The 16,213-nt window shown below is 41.6% G+C and overlaps 1 protein-coding gene across 3 annotated transcripts; it reads left to right on the forward strand.

The window, feature by feature from the left end:
* The first annotated feature begins 2,016 nt into the window (after positions 1–2,016).
* On the forward strand, positions 2,017–13,416 carry LOC101636946 (sodium-dependent phosphate transport protein 3). Of its 3 annotated transcripts, none has more exons than XM_012732930.1 (11): positions 2,017–2,044; positions 4,483–4,703; positions 5,793–6,026; positions 6,407–6,494; positions 8,742–8,828; positions 10,042–10,160; positions 10,303–10,464; positions 10,901–11,033; positions 11,116–11,263; positions 12,046–12,136; positions 13,282–13,416. In XM_012732930.1, exons 1-11 carry the CDS (start codon positions 2,017–2,019, stop codon positions 13,414–13,416), a joined length of 1,446 nt encoding a protein of 481 aa, XP_012588384.1. The 3 variants fall into 3 exon arrangements, with proteins under 3 accessions (XP_012588384.1, XP_004693381.1, XP_012588386.1); XM_004693324.1 differs by having other exon boundaries at positions 4,483–4,697; XM_012732932.1 differs by lacking the exons at positions 11,116–11,263; positions 13,282–13,416 and having other exon boundaries at positions 4,483–4,697; positions 12,046–12,101.
* Positions 13,417–16,213: the final 2,797 nt, after the last annotated feature.

A 16,213-nucleotide genomic window follows, 5' to 3' on the forward strand; every position in this document is an offset into this window, starting at 1 on the left:
ACAGGCAGATTTGACAAAGTACCCCACTGAGGGGAGCAGCGGGCAAAACAGGAGAGGTCTGCTGTGTCCTGTGGGTCACCTCCCTGGCCTGGGATCGAACTCGTGCTACAGTGGCTGCGGCTAGCTTCATAGTGCTGTGCTTTAACTAGTTGTGCCACCAGAGAGGGACAAAGCCAGAAAAACTTAAAGCACAGCTGAGGATAGCTTATTCTTAGATTTTTAGACATCTTTGGATCAGAAAGCTATCTTAATGATGCTAATGAAACCTAATTATGGTTCTTTAAAAAATACGTAGCTCCCTCTGAAAATAAAATGTGCATGTACTAGTTGTAAAAAGAATCATTTGGGGCCCTCCCTGGTGGCACAGCGGGTTAAAGCACCGCACTGAGAATCTAAAAGCCACTTCCTCATGAGTTCGATTCCCGCCTGCCCCGGAGGTGACCACATGGCGTGGCAGACATCTCCTGACCCGCCCGCTGCTCCCCTCAGCAGTGTGCTTCCTCTGTTCTGCTCCCCACTCTGTCTCTGGTGAATCCTCTCACCCTCCACATCTCTGGCCTGTACCCCAGTTCTATATGAATAAATAAATAAATCTTTAAAAAAATAAAAAAAAAAAGAATCATTTGGGACACAGAGAAAATCATAAAGAACAATGATTGGGTGATCATCGTGTTTTGTAACTGCAATAAGCCATGGCTGGCATTTATATGATTGTTTCTCCTCCCACTGATGTCACATAGCAATGCAGGTCGGGCCCCTGCTGTATCTAGGGTAGAAATATTTCCATAATGTCATTCAGCATCTTTGAAAACATTAGGTAAATTGAGTCTTTCAAAAGAATCTAGCAAAACTGACTCACCAAATCCTTATTGTTAGGCTAACTTGACTCCAGTATTTTGCTATAATAACTAATATGCAAACAGTATTTTATACTCAATTCTTCATGTGTATTTTCCCTATGATCCTCGAAGCTAAGGTCATAGATCATGAACATCCTTACTGGTGAGGATAAATCAGGTGTAGTAAGTCTGGTTAAACTCAGGTTCAGAAAGAGTATAAAGCTTTGAACGACAAATACAATCATAGCACAGAAGTTTGCAAAGTCGTGAGCCCTTTAGTTGAGGAATGGTCACAATATTGACAATATTTTTAAGGCGAGGATTATTTCCAAAAGAAAGAGATGTATGTATTCCCAAAAGGAGTTTGTATACAGGTGGAAATAGCAAATTAAACATTCCCTGCTGAATTCTCCTTACCTGTCAAAACAGAAAGATTGATTTGTAATTGTTATGGAAAGTCTCCATTCAATATAACTTTGCAAACCAAACTTTTCAATCCAATAAAGTGTCCAAATTGTATGTAGCAACAAGAATAAGCATGTTACTCCTTTAAATGTTTTATATGTAAAATGCATACAAGTTATGCAATGTTGTCCTGTGTGTTCAAAAGAAGACCTCATGGGCCATTGCTCTGAATTACAGAGGCACAGAAACACCATCACAATAAAAGCAAGGGCTTCCCTGAGGCTGTTCTCAGTTCTTGAGGTTAATTTCATTGTTGTGCCTTCTAATAAGATATAACTATAATATTGCTTACCTTTTCATTCTCCTCTATGGTTTAATAAAACACTTTCAATTTTCTCATTTGATTCTTACAACACCGCCCAGAAAGGAGCATTATCTGGTGAATGGACAAGGAAATGGATAGTTAAAGAATTTAAATGATGAGATCTGAGTAATGGAGCTGGGACTTAAAGCCAGATTTCTTATCAAAATCTAGCCCCCTGCAAGCATAGCTATAAAGAAGTGTACTGTGAAAAGTGAATCACCTAGCTGTGTTGGGTCAACCCTTTTATTGATCTTGAAAGGAGGCAACATCAACACGAGAAAATTCTTTGTGTGTTATGTTTTGGAATTGTGCTTTCTCCCCACAGATAAAAGCCTGTCGTGGTAAAAGAGATTCAGGGCAGAGGGAAACTCCACCACAAGGTGCGATACCATTCCCCAGAAAAGCCAAATGGACAAGAAGCCTTCCGCCAGGAAAGGTAAAGCCAACTCTTTTAACTGGTCTCCTGATGGAAGAGTAGAAACTCATTTCAGGGTTCTCTCCACCCCTTGCTCCCAAGCTGCTCCGTTGGAGGGACTCCTTCAGTGTAATATCTGCCCAGCTCCAGCCTCTCAACCAGCTACTTGAGTATTTTCCTTCAGGGGCCCTGTCCTTTGAGGTCACTAATACTACTCCTGAGTCTATTTGGTTTGAAAACAATTTCTTTAAAGATATTTTAATCTATTTCTTCCCAGGTTCTGTTTCTCTTTAGTCCTCGTTCTCCAAATACGCAGAAAAAATTTAATCCCTTATTCACATGGAACTCTTCAGTACTGGTTCAACGTTCTGTTTTCTGAAATATGTTGCCTTGTGAGATACTAGATACTCCTTCAGTAGCACATTATCTACAAACTCAGTAAAAATTATTCTCCATGTGTTTTTTTATTATAATAGTTTATTTTTACATCATTTTGTGGCGTTTTCCATCTCAGGTGTAATCCCTGTGGACTTGCCATCAGTTCACCTGTGTGCCATCACCATAATCCTGTACACTTCCCCCTGTCCCCATTTTTCATCCCATTCCCCACTCCATCACTGTAAAATGTCTCTGGTATATAGTTGTTCATCATTATTATTCCCCCCCATGATCCTTTATGCTCCTGCTATGAGTGAAACCATTCAGTATTTTTCTTTTTTCTTTCTGACTTATTTCACTAAGAATGATCCCTTCCAGCTCCATCCGTGTTGCTGCAAAAGGCATGAGCTTATCATTTTTTGATTGCTGAGTAATATTCCACTGTGTATATGTACTGCATCTTTTTTTTTTTTTAAGATTTATTTATTTATGCTTACAGAACTGGGGTACAGGCCAGAGGGTTGGTGGGTGAGAGGATTCACCAGAGACATAGTGCGGAGCAGAACAGGCAGATCTACTGAAATACACTGCTGAGGGGAGCAGTGGGTGGGTCAGGAGAGGTCTGCCACACCAGTGGGTCAGCTCCTTGGTAGGGGATCAAACTTATATTGCAGTGGCTTCCAAGAGCTTCATAATGTAGTGCCTTTAACCCGTTGTGCCATTGTGCCACCAGGGAGAGCCCGTGTACTGCATCTTTTTAATCCAGACATCTACTTTTGGCCATCTGGGTTGATTCCATGTCTTTCCCATTATAAATAAAGCAGCAATAAACATCTCCATGTATTTTTAAAAAGCTGTACAAATATGAAGTCCAGGGCTAGTGACATTCAGCAAAGATATGTATGGACATTTCCCTAAAGAGTTAGTGGGATTTTAATGTACATACAGCACACTTTCATATACTTTAAGAGTCCTTGGATGTTCCACTAATTAAATTCAAAGGCAGCTCTCTTTCAAGCTTCATGGTAAATGAACATGTATGACAGATGGAACCAGGGACTTTCAGCTGAGAGTTTGGTTTTGTGAGTGACTTTGCCACCATCTTCCCTATTCACTTTATTTTGGAGCAATATGACACTTATGACTTCATTTAGGATTTCCTGTTTTTGTCTTTGACTTCCCACCTCTCTGAAAGAAGACCATTTTTTCCTTTATTGGAAGATCCCATACTTATTGTCTTGAAGTTAACTGAAGAATATGATTTGCAGTCATAGATTCTTTGATGAAAAAGACAAAAATAAGTCAAGAAAAAGACAAATACCACATAATTTCACTCATGTGGGTATAGAGAAACAAAATAAAGAAACAGACAAAACTGGCCCTCCCTGGTGGTTCAGTGGGTTAAAGCACAGCACTAAGAAGCTAAAGCCACTACTGCATGAGTTTGAATCCCACCTGCCCCAGAGGAGATCCACATGGCGAGGCAGACCTCTCCTGGCCCACCCGCTGCTCCCCTCAACCTGTTGCTCTGCCTGTTCTGCTCCCCTCTCTGTTTCTGGTGAATCCTCTCACCCTCCACATCTCTGGCCTGTACCACAGTTCCATATGAATAAACAAATAAATCTTTTTTTTTTTTAAAAGAAACAGACAAAACCAAACCAGACTAATCCTAGATCTAACTGCAGAATTGATGTTCCTGGAAGGGAAGGATGAGGGAATGGGGAGGGAGGAGGAAGGAAACCCAGTGGACTATGGTAGAGGATCATGGTTGGTTTTTTGTGGGTGTGGTGTGGTACATACATCTGAACAGATATGATCCTATACCACCTAAATCATATGCAGCACTGTTGACCAATATTACCTCATTTAAAAAAAAAACAATTTAAAAGATAAAAAATAAAATGAACAAAAGAAGAAAAGGGAAGGAAGAAGGGCGGAAGGGAAGGAAGGAGAGAATGAAAGGGGAAAAAACAATCTTTTAAAGAACAAAATGCAGTGGGCTTCCAAGGTTTTTCAGATTCCCTTTGGGAGGAATGAAAGATGGCGGTCACATATTTACAGATTTCTTTGTTGTTTTGCAGGTCCAAATTTCTGTTCATTACGCTATGGCCTGGCGCTCATCATGCACTTCTCCAATTTCACTATGATAACCCAGAGAGTGAGTCTGAGCATTGCCATTATTGCCATGGTGAACAGCACTGAGCAGCATGGTCTACCCAATGCCTCCTCCACAGAAGAGCCTTTTGTAGACACTTTCAACAACCCCAGCAGACCCATCAAGAAATTCAATAATGGGGTAAGTGTGATGGAGAACAGGACTCACAGATGAGAGAGAAAACCCATCTTGAGACAAAACCTAGGCTCCTGAGTCTGTGGAATACAGAAGCATACATTTTCAGTGACAGGCTAAAAAGGGAATTGTTTTTCTTTGAATTCTTATTTATCTCTGTATAAAATTGATATTTCATTTGAGATTATTCTGATCACAAGGTGGCGGTCTGCAAGAAAAGTCTATAAAGACTTCAAAATAGAACTAGCTAATTACTGGGAATCATTAGTGAAAAACTAGGCATTTTCCAAACTCATTCTCTGTTGAATTCTGTGTAAATCTCTGCAATTTTGTCTCTGAACCATTTTATAACTCTCTAAGTTCGCTATAACAAATAGTAATGCAAATGATACTTCCTCATACCTCTGAAAGCGAATGTTGCCCTGTTGAAAATTAGTTGAGTTTCTACTTGTCCTGGTCGAATAGACCAATTTTACTATCTATTGAAAATCTGTTTCTGCATTCCTTCCTGCTAATATGGGTTGTTCTTTGAATTCTCTTCTGAAAAGGTTGTCACAGGTACCAATTTCTTCATTAGTCAATGAGGTCAATAAAATCTTTGCTGTGTGTTTATGTTATATTCCCAAAATTGATTTTAGGGCTTGAGCTTGGTAAAAGTTCAGTAAAGTCTTATTCTTTGAAATGAGAGTCAACATGTCACCCCAACTTTGCCATAAGCAAAATGGCTTAAAGATTCTCTTTCACAGATATTTCTTAGTGTCTCTGATTATCTGTATGGTATGACTACCTTTTATAATTATAATAAAGATATCGCGCTATCTTTCCTTTTATTTTCACCTCATCTCAATATCTCCTGCAAATTTACAGATATATCTATATAATTATTTTGTTGTTGTTTCTTCATTTCCTCTCTACTTCTTCCTCTAAATGAAGCCAAGTTAAACTACAATTGGTTGTTTGGGAAGGGGTAATATTTACATTAGATGAAAACCAGAGAAAAACCAAAGTGACTATTTAATAGTTGGCTCCCACCAACCTCTGGCTATAAAGTTGACTTTTGTAGAGGAACTTCTGAGCAAAGGATTTCACTTTTTTCCCCAGGCCTCTGTTTATGAATGGAGCCCAGAGACTCAGGGCATCATCTTTAGCTCCATCAGTTATGGGATAATACTGACTCTGATCCCGAGTGGATACTTAGCAGGAATATTTGGAGCAAAACAGATGCTGGGTGCTGGTTTGCTGATCTCCTCCATTCTCACCCTCCTCACACCCTTGGCTGCTGACTTTGGAGTGATCCTGGTGATTGTGATTAGGACAGTCCAGGGCATGGCTCAGGTATCCACAAGCATCCTTTCTTTCTTTTTTTTTTTACTTTAAATTTTATTTATGCATACAAAAACTGGGGTGCAGGCCAGAGGGGCAGGGGGTGAGAAGATTCACCAGAGACAGAGTGGGGAGTGGAAGAGGTGGATTTTGAAATACACTGCTGAGGGGAGCAGCTGATGAGACAGGAGAGGTCTGCTGTGCTATGTGGGTCAGCTTCCCGGAAGGGGATCGAAATTGTGTTATAGCTTAGTGGCTGTGGATAGCTTCATAGAGCTGAGATTTAACCCCTTGCACCACCAGGGAGGGCCCTCCTGTGCTTTGTTTTTCTGGGTTGATTATAGACTTCTGATTCTATTAGAGATCATCCGTCTTAATGTTTATCATTTCAGGGAATGGCATGGACAGGTCAGTTCACAATCTGGGCAAAATGGGCTCCCCCACTTGAACGAAGCAAGCTCACAAGCATTGCAGGATCAGGTAAGGAGGTATATAGGCATATGTATACAAATATATACACAACCATGGGTATTGAAATGTGGAATGTGCAACTTTAATATGGAATAATTCACACATATATCAATCATGTGTGCTTTAACATACATGTCACATGTAATCTATGTATATATAGCCCACATAATATATTATATATCCATATATAATAATAACTCATATATATATGGATTATAGCTTTGTCATCTGCTTCACCCCATTCATCCTACTGCTTGACTTATTTAAAAGTTGTATCATCAATTTTCATTTTCCCCTCATGCATACAATGCACACATTGTAGATTTGTTACCGTATTTATCTTCCATAGTTTTTGAATTTCAGATTCCAGATAGGGCACAGTGAAGGGCATCATAATAGTAATCTGTAATCTCTAATCTGCTTCATCCTACCTTATCTTTCCTTCTTTGCATGGGATGGTTTGTGGAAGAGGGAGATAAGTGGTCCCCAAAAGTCCAATGGATAACAGATCAGTAAGATACAGCTATGCTATGAAGCCACTGGATTCTGAAGCTGAAAACTTGAACTTGAGTAGCCAGAAAAACATTGGAGGAAAGGTTTAACACTTTGTGAATTTGCACATGTGGAAAAATCAAGTAAAATAGTAACCATTTCAGCAAAAATATAGAGGTAACATGAAAACTATCAGAATTCGGAGTAGTGAGAGAGAAACCAGGCTGGAAAGCTGACTTGAAAGAACTAATTATTCTGTGCTCTTGGTTCTGTGACCTGAGCTCATGCTCATGACCCTCTGATATAAGCCCTATTTTAAACTCTCATTTTACAAAAGAGGATGTATTTATAAAGGGAAATGCGTGTAGTAGTGAAGTAAATTACTCACATGCAAACAGTTGGCAGGCGGTAGAAGTAAAACTGAGCCTCAGAGGACACTCTCTCAGCACCGTGCTGGACAGTCTCTCCACAACTGTGATCACTCTGAAGACTCAATAACTTATTGCTGCGCACCCCAGCCTTGGAGTGAATCCTTGAAGAAAAGAACGGGGGGGGGGGGGTCCATCAGGTCTACACTTCCAGATTCAGTGCATGGTGTGTCTTGCAGATATTTTCCTCCAGAGCTACCCTTCCTGGTCTGGCTCCATCCACTGCAATTGTCATCACCACCCTTTCTGCAGATGCCCTCAGCTGGTCTTCCCTCTCCTCCAACTTTGTTTCCTCCAAACTTTTCTTCCAGCAAAGCCAAGTTATCTCTGTAACGCCCAGATAAAGCCTTTTTGCTCATCTGTTTGGGCATCTGCAATGCTCCTTCATGAATACAGAGAAAGCCAGGCCTTACTGGGACAGATTTCTGCTGTGTGGACCAACCTGCTTTTATGCTCAGCCTCCCTCTGGCAGAAAGTCCCGACTTTACTTCCTCCAGCTCTGTTTCCTGGAAGGTACCCTGAACCCAGCTTCTCCTGCCAAAATTCCATCCATCCTATTGCTTGGCTCATGTAAACCATTCGTAAATCTTTTAATTTAAAATTTTACCCTCATGTATACTTTCTAGCACATTGTAGTCTCATTGTGATATTCATTTTTCATACTCTTTCCCCAAGTTACAGATTGGAACATAATGAGGGGCTCATAATGTCAATTTAGTGGGTCAAAATCAGTATTTTACAAATGAATATGAATAGGATAAAACAACTGGATGGGATAGGATAGGGTAGGACAAGACAGGATAGAACAGAATGAAGTGCACCTCTCCTGGTATGGAGGATGGATTGTGTAATGCCATGTTAAATGCATTCTTATGTGAGTCTCTGAAAATATGTCAGATTTCAGGGTCTTATTATATTATAACTGTAATAATGAATTTTTTTCACCCTTTCTCTCCAACTGGACAGGAAGGCCCTTGAGGACAAGGGCTGTAAGTTATTAGTTTTTTGTACAATTTTCTTTTCTGTCTCCCACCTCATGTTGCCTCCTGCCAGGATGTAACTCTAAGTATCAGGACTGTGATTGCAGAGTGCCTATAACAAAGTTGGATTTGGTCACATTGGTGTGAAGGAGCCATTGAAGCATCATGTGGCACTTCATTCTTATTATTAATGCTCATGATTTTGCATGAATTTACTGGAGGACAGATGTGAAAGAGGAAAAAGACATACTGCCCAGTGACTCTAAGTTGGTTTCTCTCTGTTGCACAATGTCCAGGGAGGTTACTTAGTATCCAGCTGTGCATTTTTTTCTAAGTGTTTTTCTCTTCCTTTTCAGGGTCAGCCTTTGGATCCTTCACCATCCTCTGTGTGGGGGGACTAATCTCACAGGCCTTGGGCTGGCCGTTTATCTTCTACATCTTTGGTGAGTCACTTTCTCTTAAATCCTGACACCCCCATTTCCCAGGCATTTATTTTGATGTCCATCACCCATCCTCCACATTCTTCCCATATGAGAGAAAAATATACTGTCCCATGGGAGATGATGGAGAGTGAGCATGTAGAATGAGGGTTCAGAGCCTCCTTAATCTAGCTCATGAGGTGACTGTATACACCACACTCACTTCTTGGAATTAGGGTGCAGCCTTACCCTTCCACCCCAGGGATCTTCTGTAGAATCTCTACCACTGCATCTGAAATGTCAGTTCTAATTGCTGTATATATTTAAGATGTCCAAATTAATGTTGTACACTATTAATATGTTTTCTTATTTCTTTAAATTGACTATTTCTGCTAAGAATCCTTGAGCCTATTCTCTACCAGGTAAATCTTGCAAAGCCCAATTTGAATGTGTCCTTCTCCATAGGGACTTCTGGGACTTAATCCCTTCTATGTTCTATGATGCGTGTGTATCTGTCTTCTCTGGACTATGCTGGTGTGTCATTATTTACTTCCCTTTCTCCAGCTCCACTGTAAAATGTCTGAGATAAGAAATTCACTCTATGGTTTTTTTTTTTCATTTTGGCACCATTATAATGTCCCTTTACAGTTTTATAGATTCATATATATATATGAGTATGTGTGTGTGTGTGTGTGTATATATGTATATGTATTCATTCACAGAGATGAATGAATGGATGGATGAATCCATAATAGGTCCACTTATGCACATGCTCTCTCTGGAGCTGTTCTATATTGGACAAGTGGTAACTGCAGAACTTAAGTTAGAAGGAGATTTGCAGAGAAATTAGAATGAAATATCAACATTTAGGTTCTTATGGTGAAATGTCTGTCAATAAATATGTTTTTGGCTCTCCCTGATGGCTCACTGTGTTAAAGCAGCTGCTTTGGCCCGAGTTCCACTCCCTCCAGGACACTGGCCCATATGGCACAGCAGACCTCTCCTGTCCCTCCACTGCTCCCCTCAGCAGTGTATTTCACTCCATCTGCCTATTCTACTCCCCGCTCTATTTTTGGTGAATCCTCACCCCAACCCTACACCTCTGCCCTGTATTCCAGTTCTGTATGCATAAATGTCTTTAAAAAATAATATTTTTTTTGGGGGGGTAGGTTTGCCACTTCAAAGGAAACCCCCATTATAAATCTTCCTAAAAACTAACTGGGTCCCGGTTTCCCAGGTAGCATTGGCTGTGTCTGCTGTCTCCTGTGGTTCACAGTAATCTATGATGACCCCGTGCATCACCCATGTATAAGTGTCAGGGAAAAGGAGCACATTGTATCCTCAGTGGCCCAGCAGGTACAGTACCCCCTCTCTCCCCTTGCAGAGGCTTCTGGGAAGGGTGTGGGCCTCCTGGGAAAGGCACGCTCTAACTTTTCCAGTACCAGTGTTAATTAGATGTTCCTTTCAAAAGCTGTGTTAATTAGATGTTTCCTTTCAGTCCAGTTCTCCCAGAAGATCTGTCCCCATAAAAGCAATGGTCAGATGCCTACCACTTTGGGCCATTTTCGCAGGGTTTTTCAGCCATTTCTGGTTATGCACCATAATTATAACATACCTACCGACGTACATCAGTTCTGTGCTCCATGTTAACATCAGAGATGTGAGTATGCTTCCGAATTCCTGTGAACATGATCATGACAATAAAGAGAATAAATCTATGTTGCCCACTACAGCGGTTTTACAGATAAACCTTCACTTAACCTTCACTGTGACCTCAATGGAGGGAGTGCAGTGATTCCCACTGCACAGGCATGGGGTTGAGGGACACAGAGAAGGGAGAGGACTGGACTATACAGGGCCTGGTGTAGTACCATGTCCGTCCCTAGCCACATAGGTGAGTCTGCAATTGCCCTTAAAAATTTATCACACTAGTGATAAAATGCACCAGTCTTCTTTCCTAAGCTAGCGTGCTCTCATGGAAAGGCGTGCTAACTCCCGACAACAACATAGAGTGTTAGGAGGGTGGATGACATGGCCGGTAATTGCTGGCACTCTCTATGGCTTCTGTACTCACTGTCCCAATTTCCTTCCTTCAGAGCGGGTTTCTGTCCTCCCTGCCTTTTATCACTGCCTCAACTTGTACGATTCTAGGAGGTCAGCTGGCAGATTTTCTTCTGTCCAGGAATCTCCTCAGACTGATCACTGTACGAAAGCTCTTCTCGTCCCTAGGTAAGGACAGGTGTTCGGGTTAACCAGGCCCTGCTCCACGTGTGCGCTGAGGTTGATGTCATGGTGTATCTTCCTTGCCCAGGGCTCCTGCTCCCCTCACTTTGTGCTGTGGCACTGCCCTTTGTGGCTTCCAGTTACGTGACAACCATTATTTTGCTGATACTTATTCCTGGGACCAGCAACCTGTGTGACTCAGGGTTCATCATCAACACCTTAGATGTAGCCCCCAGGTAACATCTTCACCTATTTACTCCCCTTTTCCAACCTGTTCCAGAGGTTCCAGGCTCCAGTTTTCTTGCAACTCCTTTCTGTTGTTGACATGCAGTAAATGATGGAGGGATAATGACGAATCTCTAGAAATGTCAGTATTTGGCTGTGACCTGAGGCATTTTTGGAACGATAGTTCCCAAACTTGGCTAGTAACCATTTAGATGAAAATCAGCCCAAGCCTCCACAGAGGAGACTGGAATATGTGTTCTGGGTCAGGCCCCACACACATGTGTTTTGGAGAAGGTTCATGGTACATATTAACTAGCACATATGAATGTGCTTGCCACAGGCCAGACTTATTTGAAGAACTTCTCACACATCAGCACATCAGTCTTCACAGCTACTTGAGATAGGTCCTACTGTTATCCTCAGTAGATGAGAAGACTGAAATACAAGAACATTAATGACATGCTTAAGTCACACAAAGGCGGAATTGGGATTTGTACCCAGGTAGTTTGTTCAGCAGCTGTTGTCCTGTCTACTGAACAAAGAACCCGCCGTATTTACAGGCAGGGGTGGGAATCTGGGCTCCTGGGACAAAATTGTCCCTTGGTTGTTGACTCAGCAGATTGACGATTGCAGAGTTGGCAAAGAGATGTCTGTAGGTGAATACACAACTTCATTATGCCAAATAAAAGTTTGCCTTATGAACTTTTGGAGTGGAACCGTATTAACATTGACTGGCTGAAAAATCATAGGCAGCTTTCTGCATAAACTCCTCTCTATAATCATTTCCCCACAGATATGCAAGTTTCCTCATGGGACTCTCAAGGGGATTTGGGCTCCTCGCAGGAATAATCTCTTCCACTGCCACTGGATTCCTTATCAGTCAGGTTGGGCCAATTTATTGAACATCTGTGAGCAGCAGGTATTCTTTTAGGCACTGGGGATGCACACAGGAGGAGCCTCTGATTCTGAGGACTGCATGGTTTGCTGGGGAAACAGGCATGGACGTCAACACAACACTCAAAGGGACTCTAAATCAGACTCTGGCGGGTCATTTCCCAGAGTAAGAAAAACCCAAGCTGTGTTCTAAAATTGAACAGATGTTATAGATTGATGAACATGAGTAGTTCATGACAACAGCATGGAGAATTTTCTAGGGTTAAAGAAGGCATAAAATGGAGTGGCTGGGGTGAATGAAAGCATGTGGAGGAATGGTGAGAGGAACAGAAGGGAGGTTTACTAAGTCTTTTCAAATGAATTCCAAGTCACCAAAGGAAAAAAAAATCACCAAGTAGAAATATCCCAAGGTACCCCAAAGTCTTTTTAAAGAGAGAAAGAATTATGGGTAAGCAGAGAGCGGCTGTGAGCCCCGTGTCACAGACTGGTTCATGGCTCTGGCCAGGGTTGGTTGGAAAGAAGAAAAGGCAAGCTCACTCTGGGATGGAGGGGTGACAACAGTCTGTTTATAAAAAAAAAATGTTGGTTTATTTTTACTACATCTTGGTGTGATCTAGTTTCTGGGTTAATTTTTGACCACATTGCTGGGAATCTGTTGGGCTCATAGTCAGAACTGAACAGGATGCAGGAGGCTTGGTGTGGAGGACCCTAGAAGCAGATTGAATGTAAGTGACATCCTGTTGGGGTGTCTCCTGAGGGGCTGTTGTGATTGATTTCAAGTCCCAACAAAATAAAGTAAGACAGAGAGAGCACAAGACTGCACTCTTAAAGTTGTCTTTTGAGGTGTCATTTTAAGTGAGCAATACCTTATTGTCAATGAATATTGAGATTAAAATTTCCAGCAGTGCATTAGTGTAAGTTAATTTATTTGTGTTTTAAAAAAATCCACTGCAGTCCAGAACCATATGTACATGTACATGCCTACCTTAGAGACACTTTCTTTCTAAGAGATTCATAAAACCTTTAATAACTTAAGATGTTAAATGACTATTGCTTATTGTCTTTTTATATTCTTTGTGGTAGAGAAGGAAAGTGAGACTGATAATTTGTGGTTTTTATTTTTTAATGCCTCCAGGATTCTGTTTCTGGATGGAGGAATGTCTTTTTCCTGTCTGCAGCTGTCAACATCCTTGGCCTGGTTTTTTACCTCACCTTTGGACAAGCAGAAATCCAGAGCTGGGCCAAGGAGAGGCCACTTACCCGCCTTTGAAGATAAAGATTTGCAAACTTATATGTAGGACTGGCCACTAACTTTTCAACCTTTTTTACTTACTGCCATTCTTCACACACTTCACCATGGACTCAGCAACTCTTAATTCTAGTTGTGTGTTAGATTCCCCTGGGGAGCCTAAAACATCTGATGAATGGGCCCTACCCCAAGGTTTCTGAGTGATTTGGTCTTTTATTAGACACTTGCCCGGGTTTCTAACACATGTCCAGGGTGGACATGTGTTGGAAAAGCTTGAAATGTCAATTCCTACTGCCTTTGAATTTTCCTCTTTTGAAAGTACTGAATGAATAAAAATCTATGTGAAAATAGTCACTGATAAGTACTTTCATGGGGATAATTATGGACATGGAGAAGATCTGCTGGGAACTGCAGCCATGTGTTTTAAAGCTCAGTGTGGACCAGAATTTTCAAGTTGTAATCCTTAGCTTTAACTAATCATTTGTATTGTTTTTCTACGTTGTGAAACATGGATGTTTATTTATGTGGTTAAATTCTATTAAAATTCCATGCTACAATGAAATAGCCCATTTCACATTATTTAGATTAGGATTACTTCCAGCAGGCAAAATAAATATTTACTTATCTTGGCTAAATTCCAACAGGTTAGTAACTAGGAAGTAACCCGGAAAGATGAAGTGAATGACGTTAACTCATTCAAAAGAGTGAAAAGGATGCAGGTGAAGGGAAGTGGTTGGAACGTGCAGCAGGGGCAATGAGATAATCTGACCTATATCATAAAAAATGGAGAGAAACAGCAAATGTACTTTCAAATGAGATGTTGATTGATATGAGGGAGAAGAATACTGAAGTTATAATAAGATGGAACAAAACAGAAAGATAACATATATCACGTATTAATCCTTTTTTTGGATTAAAAAAGAAGATCATCTGACTTCCAACTCTTCCTTTTTTCCCAAGGTTCTGCTAAATTGTCACCCACCCCAACATGGAACTAATTCTGGCTCCTAATGATGGAGGCAAGAATAGAAAATTTAAAGGGAGACATCATAAGGTTAACAGCTGACTCACACAAGGAGGTGGGGGCAGAAGGGATTAACATGACTAGTAGCCCAGCCATAGATATCAAGACCCTGAGGCTCTAGTGCCTCCTCATAGGCATAGGACCCACACAGGTATCAGACTGCTGTAGGAGTGTGGGAAGCATGGAACTGTAGGTAAAGATACAGAGATTGGACCTACATTGTGAACTCTCTGGTCCCGTTAGGATTCCACATAGTTATCCAAAATCAGCAGCAAACAGACCCCTCCACAAAGGAGTGAGCCCCTCCTCAGGAGAAAAGGGCTCTCTCAGGGAATTCTTTGCAGCAGAAGGGGCGGTAGTGCTGCCCACCTGTGCCCATGCAGGTGCTTCTTTCCACCCACCCTGTCCCTCAGCAGGGCAGCAGCCTCCTGCCTGTCCGTGACCTGTACCTGCCTAACTTCTCTGACTGACCTCCCTCAGGCCACTCTCCTCAGGCTGCCCCCTGCCACCACGCAGGCCTCTCTCAGCAAACTCGAACCTTTCCGGGCAGCTCTTCCTGCCCACTTGACTCCTCTGTCCTTTTCCCAAATAAACTGCTCTTTAAATATAACTGAGTTTCTGTCTCATGAAGAAACTCATCTGGGGAGTTCACCAGCTGAAAGGGGAGCTCTGGCGAAACCTTTCCCAAAGGGAACCCAAGGACCCCACACTCCAAACTCATCTCCAGAAACTACATCACTAATACTCCAAATGTATCCTTTAGGTTGTCTCTACACACACAGCTAATTTTTTTTGCTGCAAGTTTTATAGAATTCCACTGATTTAGAAGGCGAGCAGAACCATGGGGACCAGAAACATGTGCAAAGGTACCAGATGAAGTGAATCTTCCTTCAAGTGAAGAGCTATTTTTGAGGAGTTTTAGATGAAACAGATGGTCGTATGGGTGCTACTGAGGTGAGAAGACTGAATAGTTCCAATAGAGGAAGGAAGGAGAGTTTGTGGAAAACAGAAGGAAGAAAGAGAGGAGCAGTATAATGATCAGCAAATTAAGCTGGGGGTTGGGGTGGAGAGTGAGCTGAAAAAAATAGGAAAAGAAAAATGGGCATATGCCTTCCAGTGAAACCTCAAGAAGGAAAAATTCAAAATGACCTATAAGCATCGCATAAAGCGCTCAGCTTCATTAGATGTTAAAACAATGAAGATCAAAATCTCAATGAGACACCACGAGGCCCTTACCAGCTTGAATAAAATGAAAGAAGATGTAAAACAGCAAATGTTGGTTGGCCAGGGGAAGGCGCCATGGGAAATGTCACATAACTGAGTGGAGTATAAGCTCTGACAGTCAGCCCTAAAGCTATCCTTATAAAATGGGCATACACAAGCCTCAACAGAGGTAACCTAGAAGCAGTGTTCATGATTGCCCCCCAGGAAACAAACTGTCAAGAGAAGATGCATAAATAAATTAGGGTCTATTCATAGAACAATGAGTATAAACAGACCCCAATACCCAGCCCCAAAAATGGATCTCATAAATACAATGCTAAGTGCAAGAAAACAAATTTCTTTATTTTAAAACATTGACTTGAGTTTTAAACAATAAAAAAACGAATCTGTCCTATTAAAACTCAAGTTGCTTAAATTACGAGGCTCTGGGCCCTCTCTGGTGGTGCAAATGGGTTAAAGCACAGCACCGTGAGGCTCTCTGCAGCCCCTGCAGCATGAGTTGGATCCTGGCGCAGCAGACCCCTCCTGACCTGCCCACTGCTCCCCTCAGCAGAGGACTTCCTCCATCTG

This window comes from Condylura cristata, unplaced genomic scaffold, assembly GCF_000260355.1.
Source record: "Condylura cristata isolate star-nosed mole 26May11 unplaced genomic scaffold, ConCri1.0 scaffold00037, whole genome shotgun sequence".
NCBI classification, from domain to species: domain Eukaryota; kingdom Metazoa; phylum Chordata; class Mammalia; order Eulipotyphla; family Talpidae; genus Condylura; species Condylura cristata.

Bases quoted from the DNA above. Each gene is read 5' to 3' on its own strand.
- LOC101636946 (XM_012732930.1), top strand. From the start codon at position 2,017: ATGGACAAGAAGCCTTCCGCCAGGAAAG. The intron at 4,704-5,792 runs GTGATGGAGAAC...TTTTTTCCCCAG, and splicing joins AATTCAATAATGGGGTAAGT to GCCTCTGTTTATGAATGGAG. The intron at 10,465-10,900 runs GTGAGTATGCTT...TCCTTCCTTCAG, and splicing joins TCCATGTTAACATCAGAGAT to AGCGGGTTTCTGTCCTCCCT.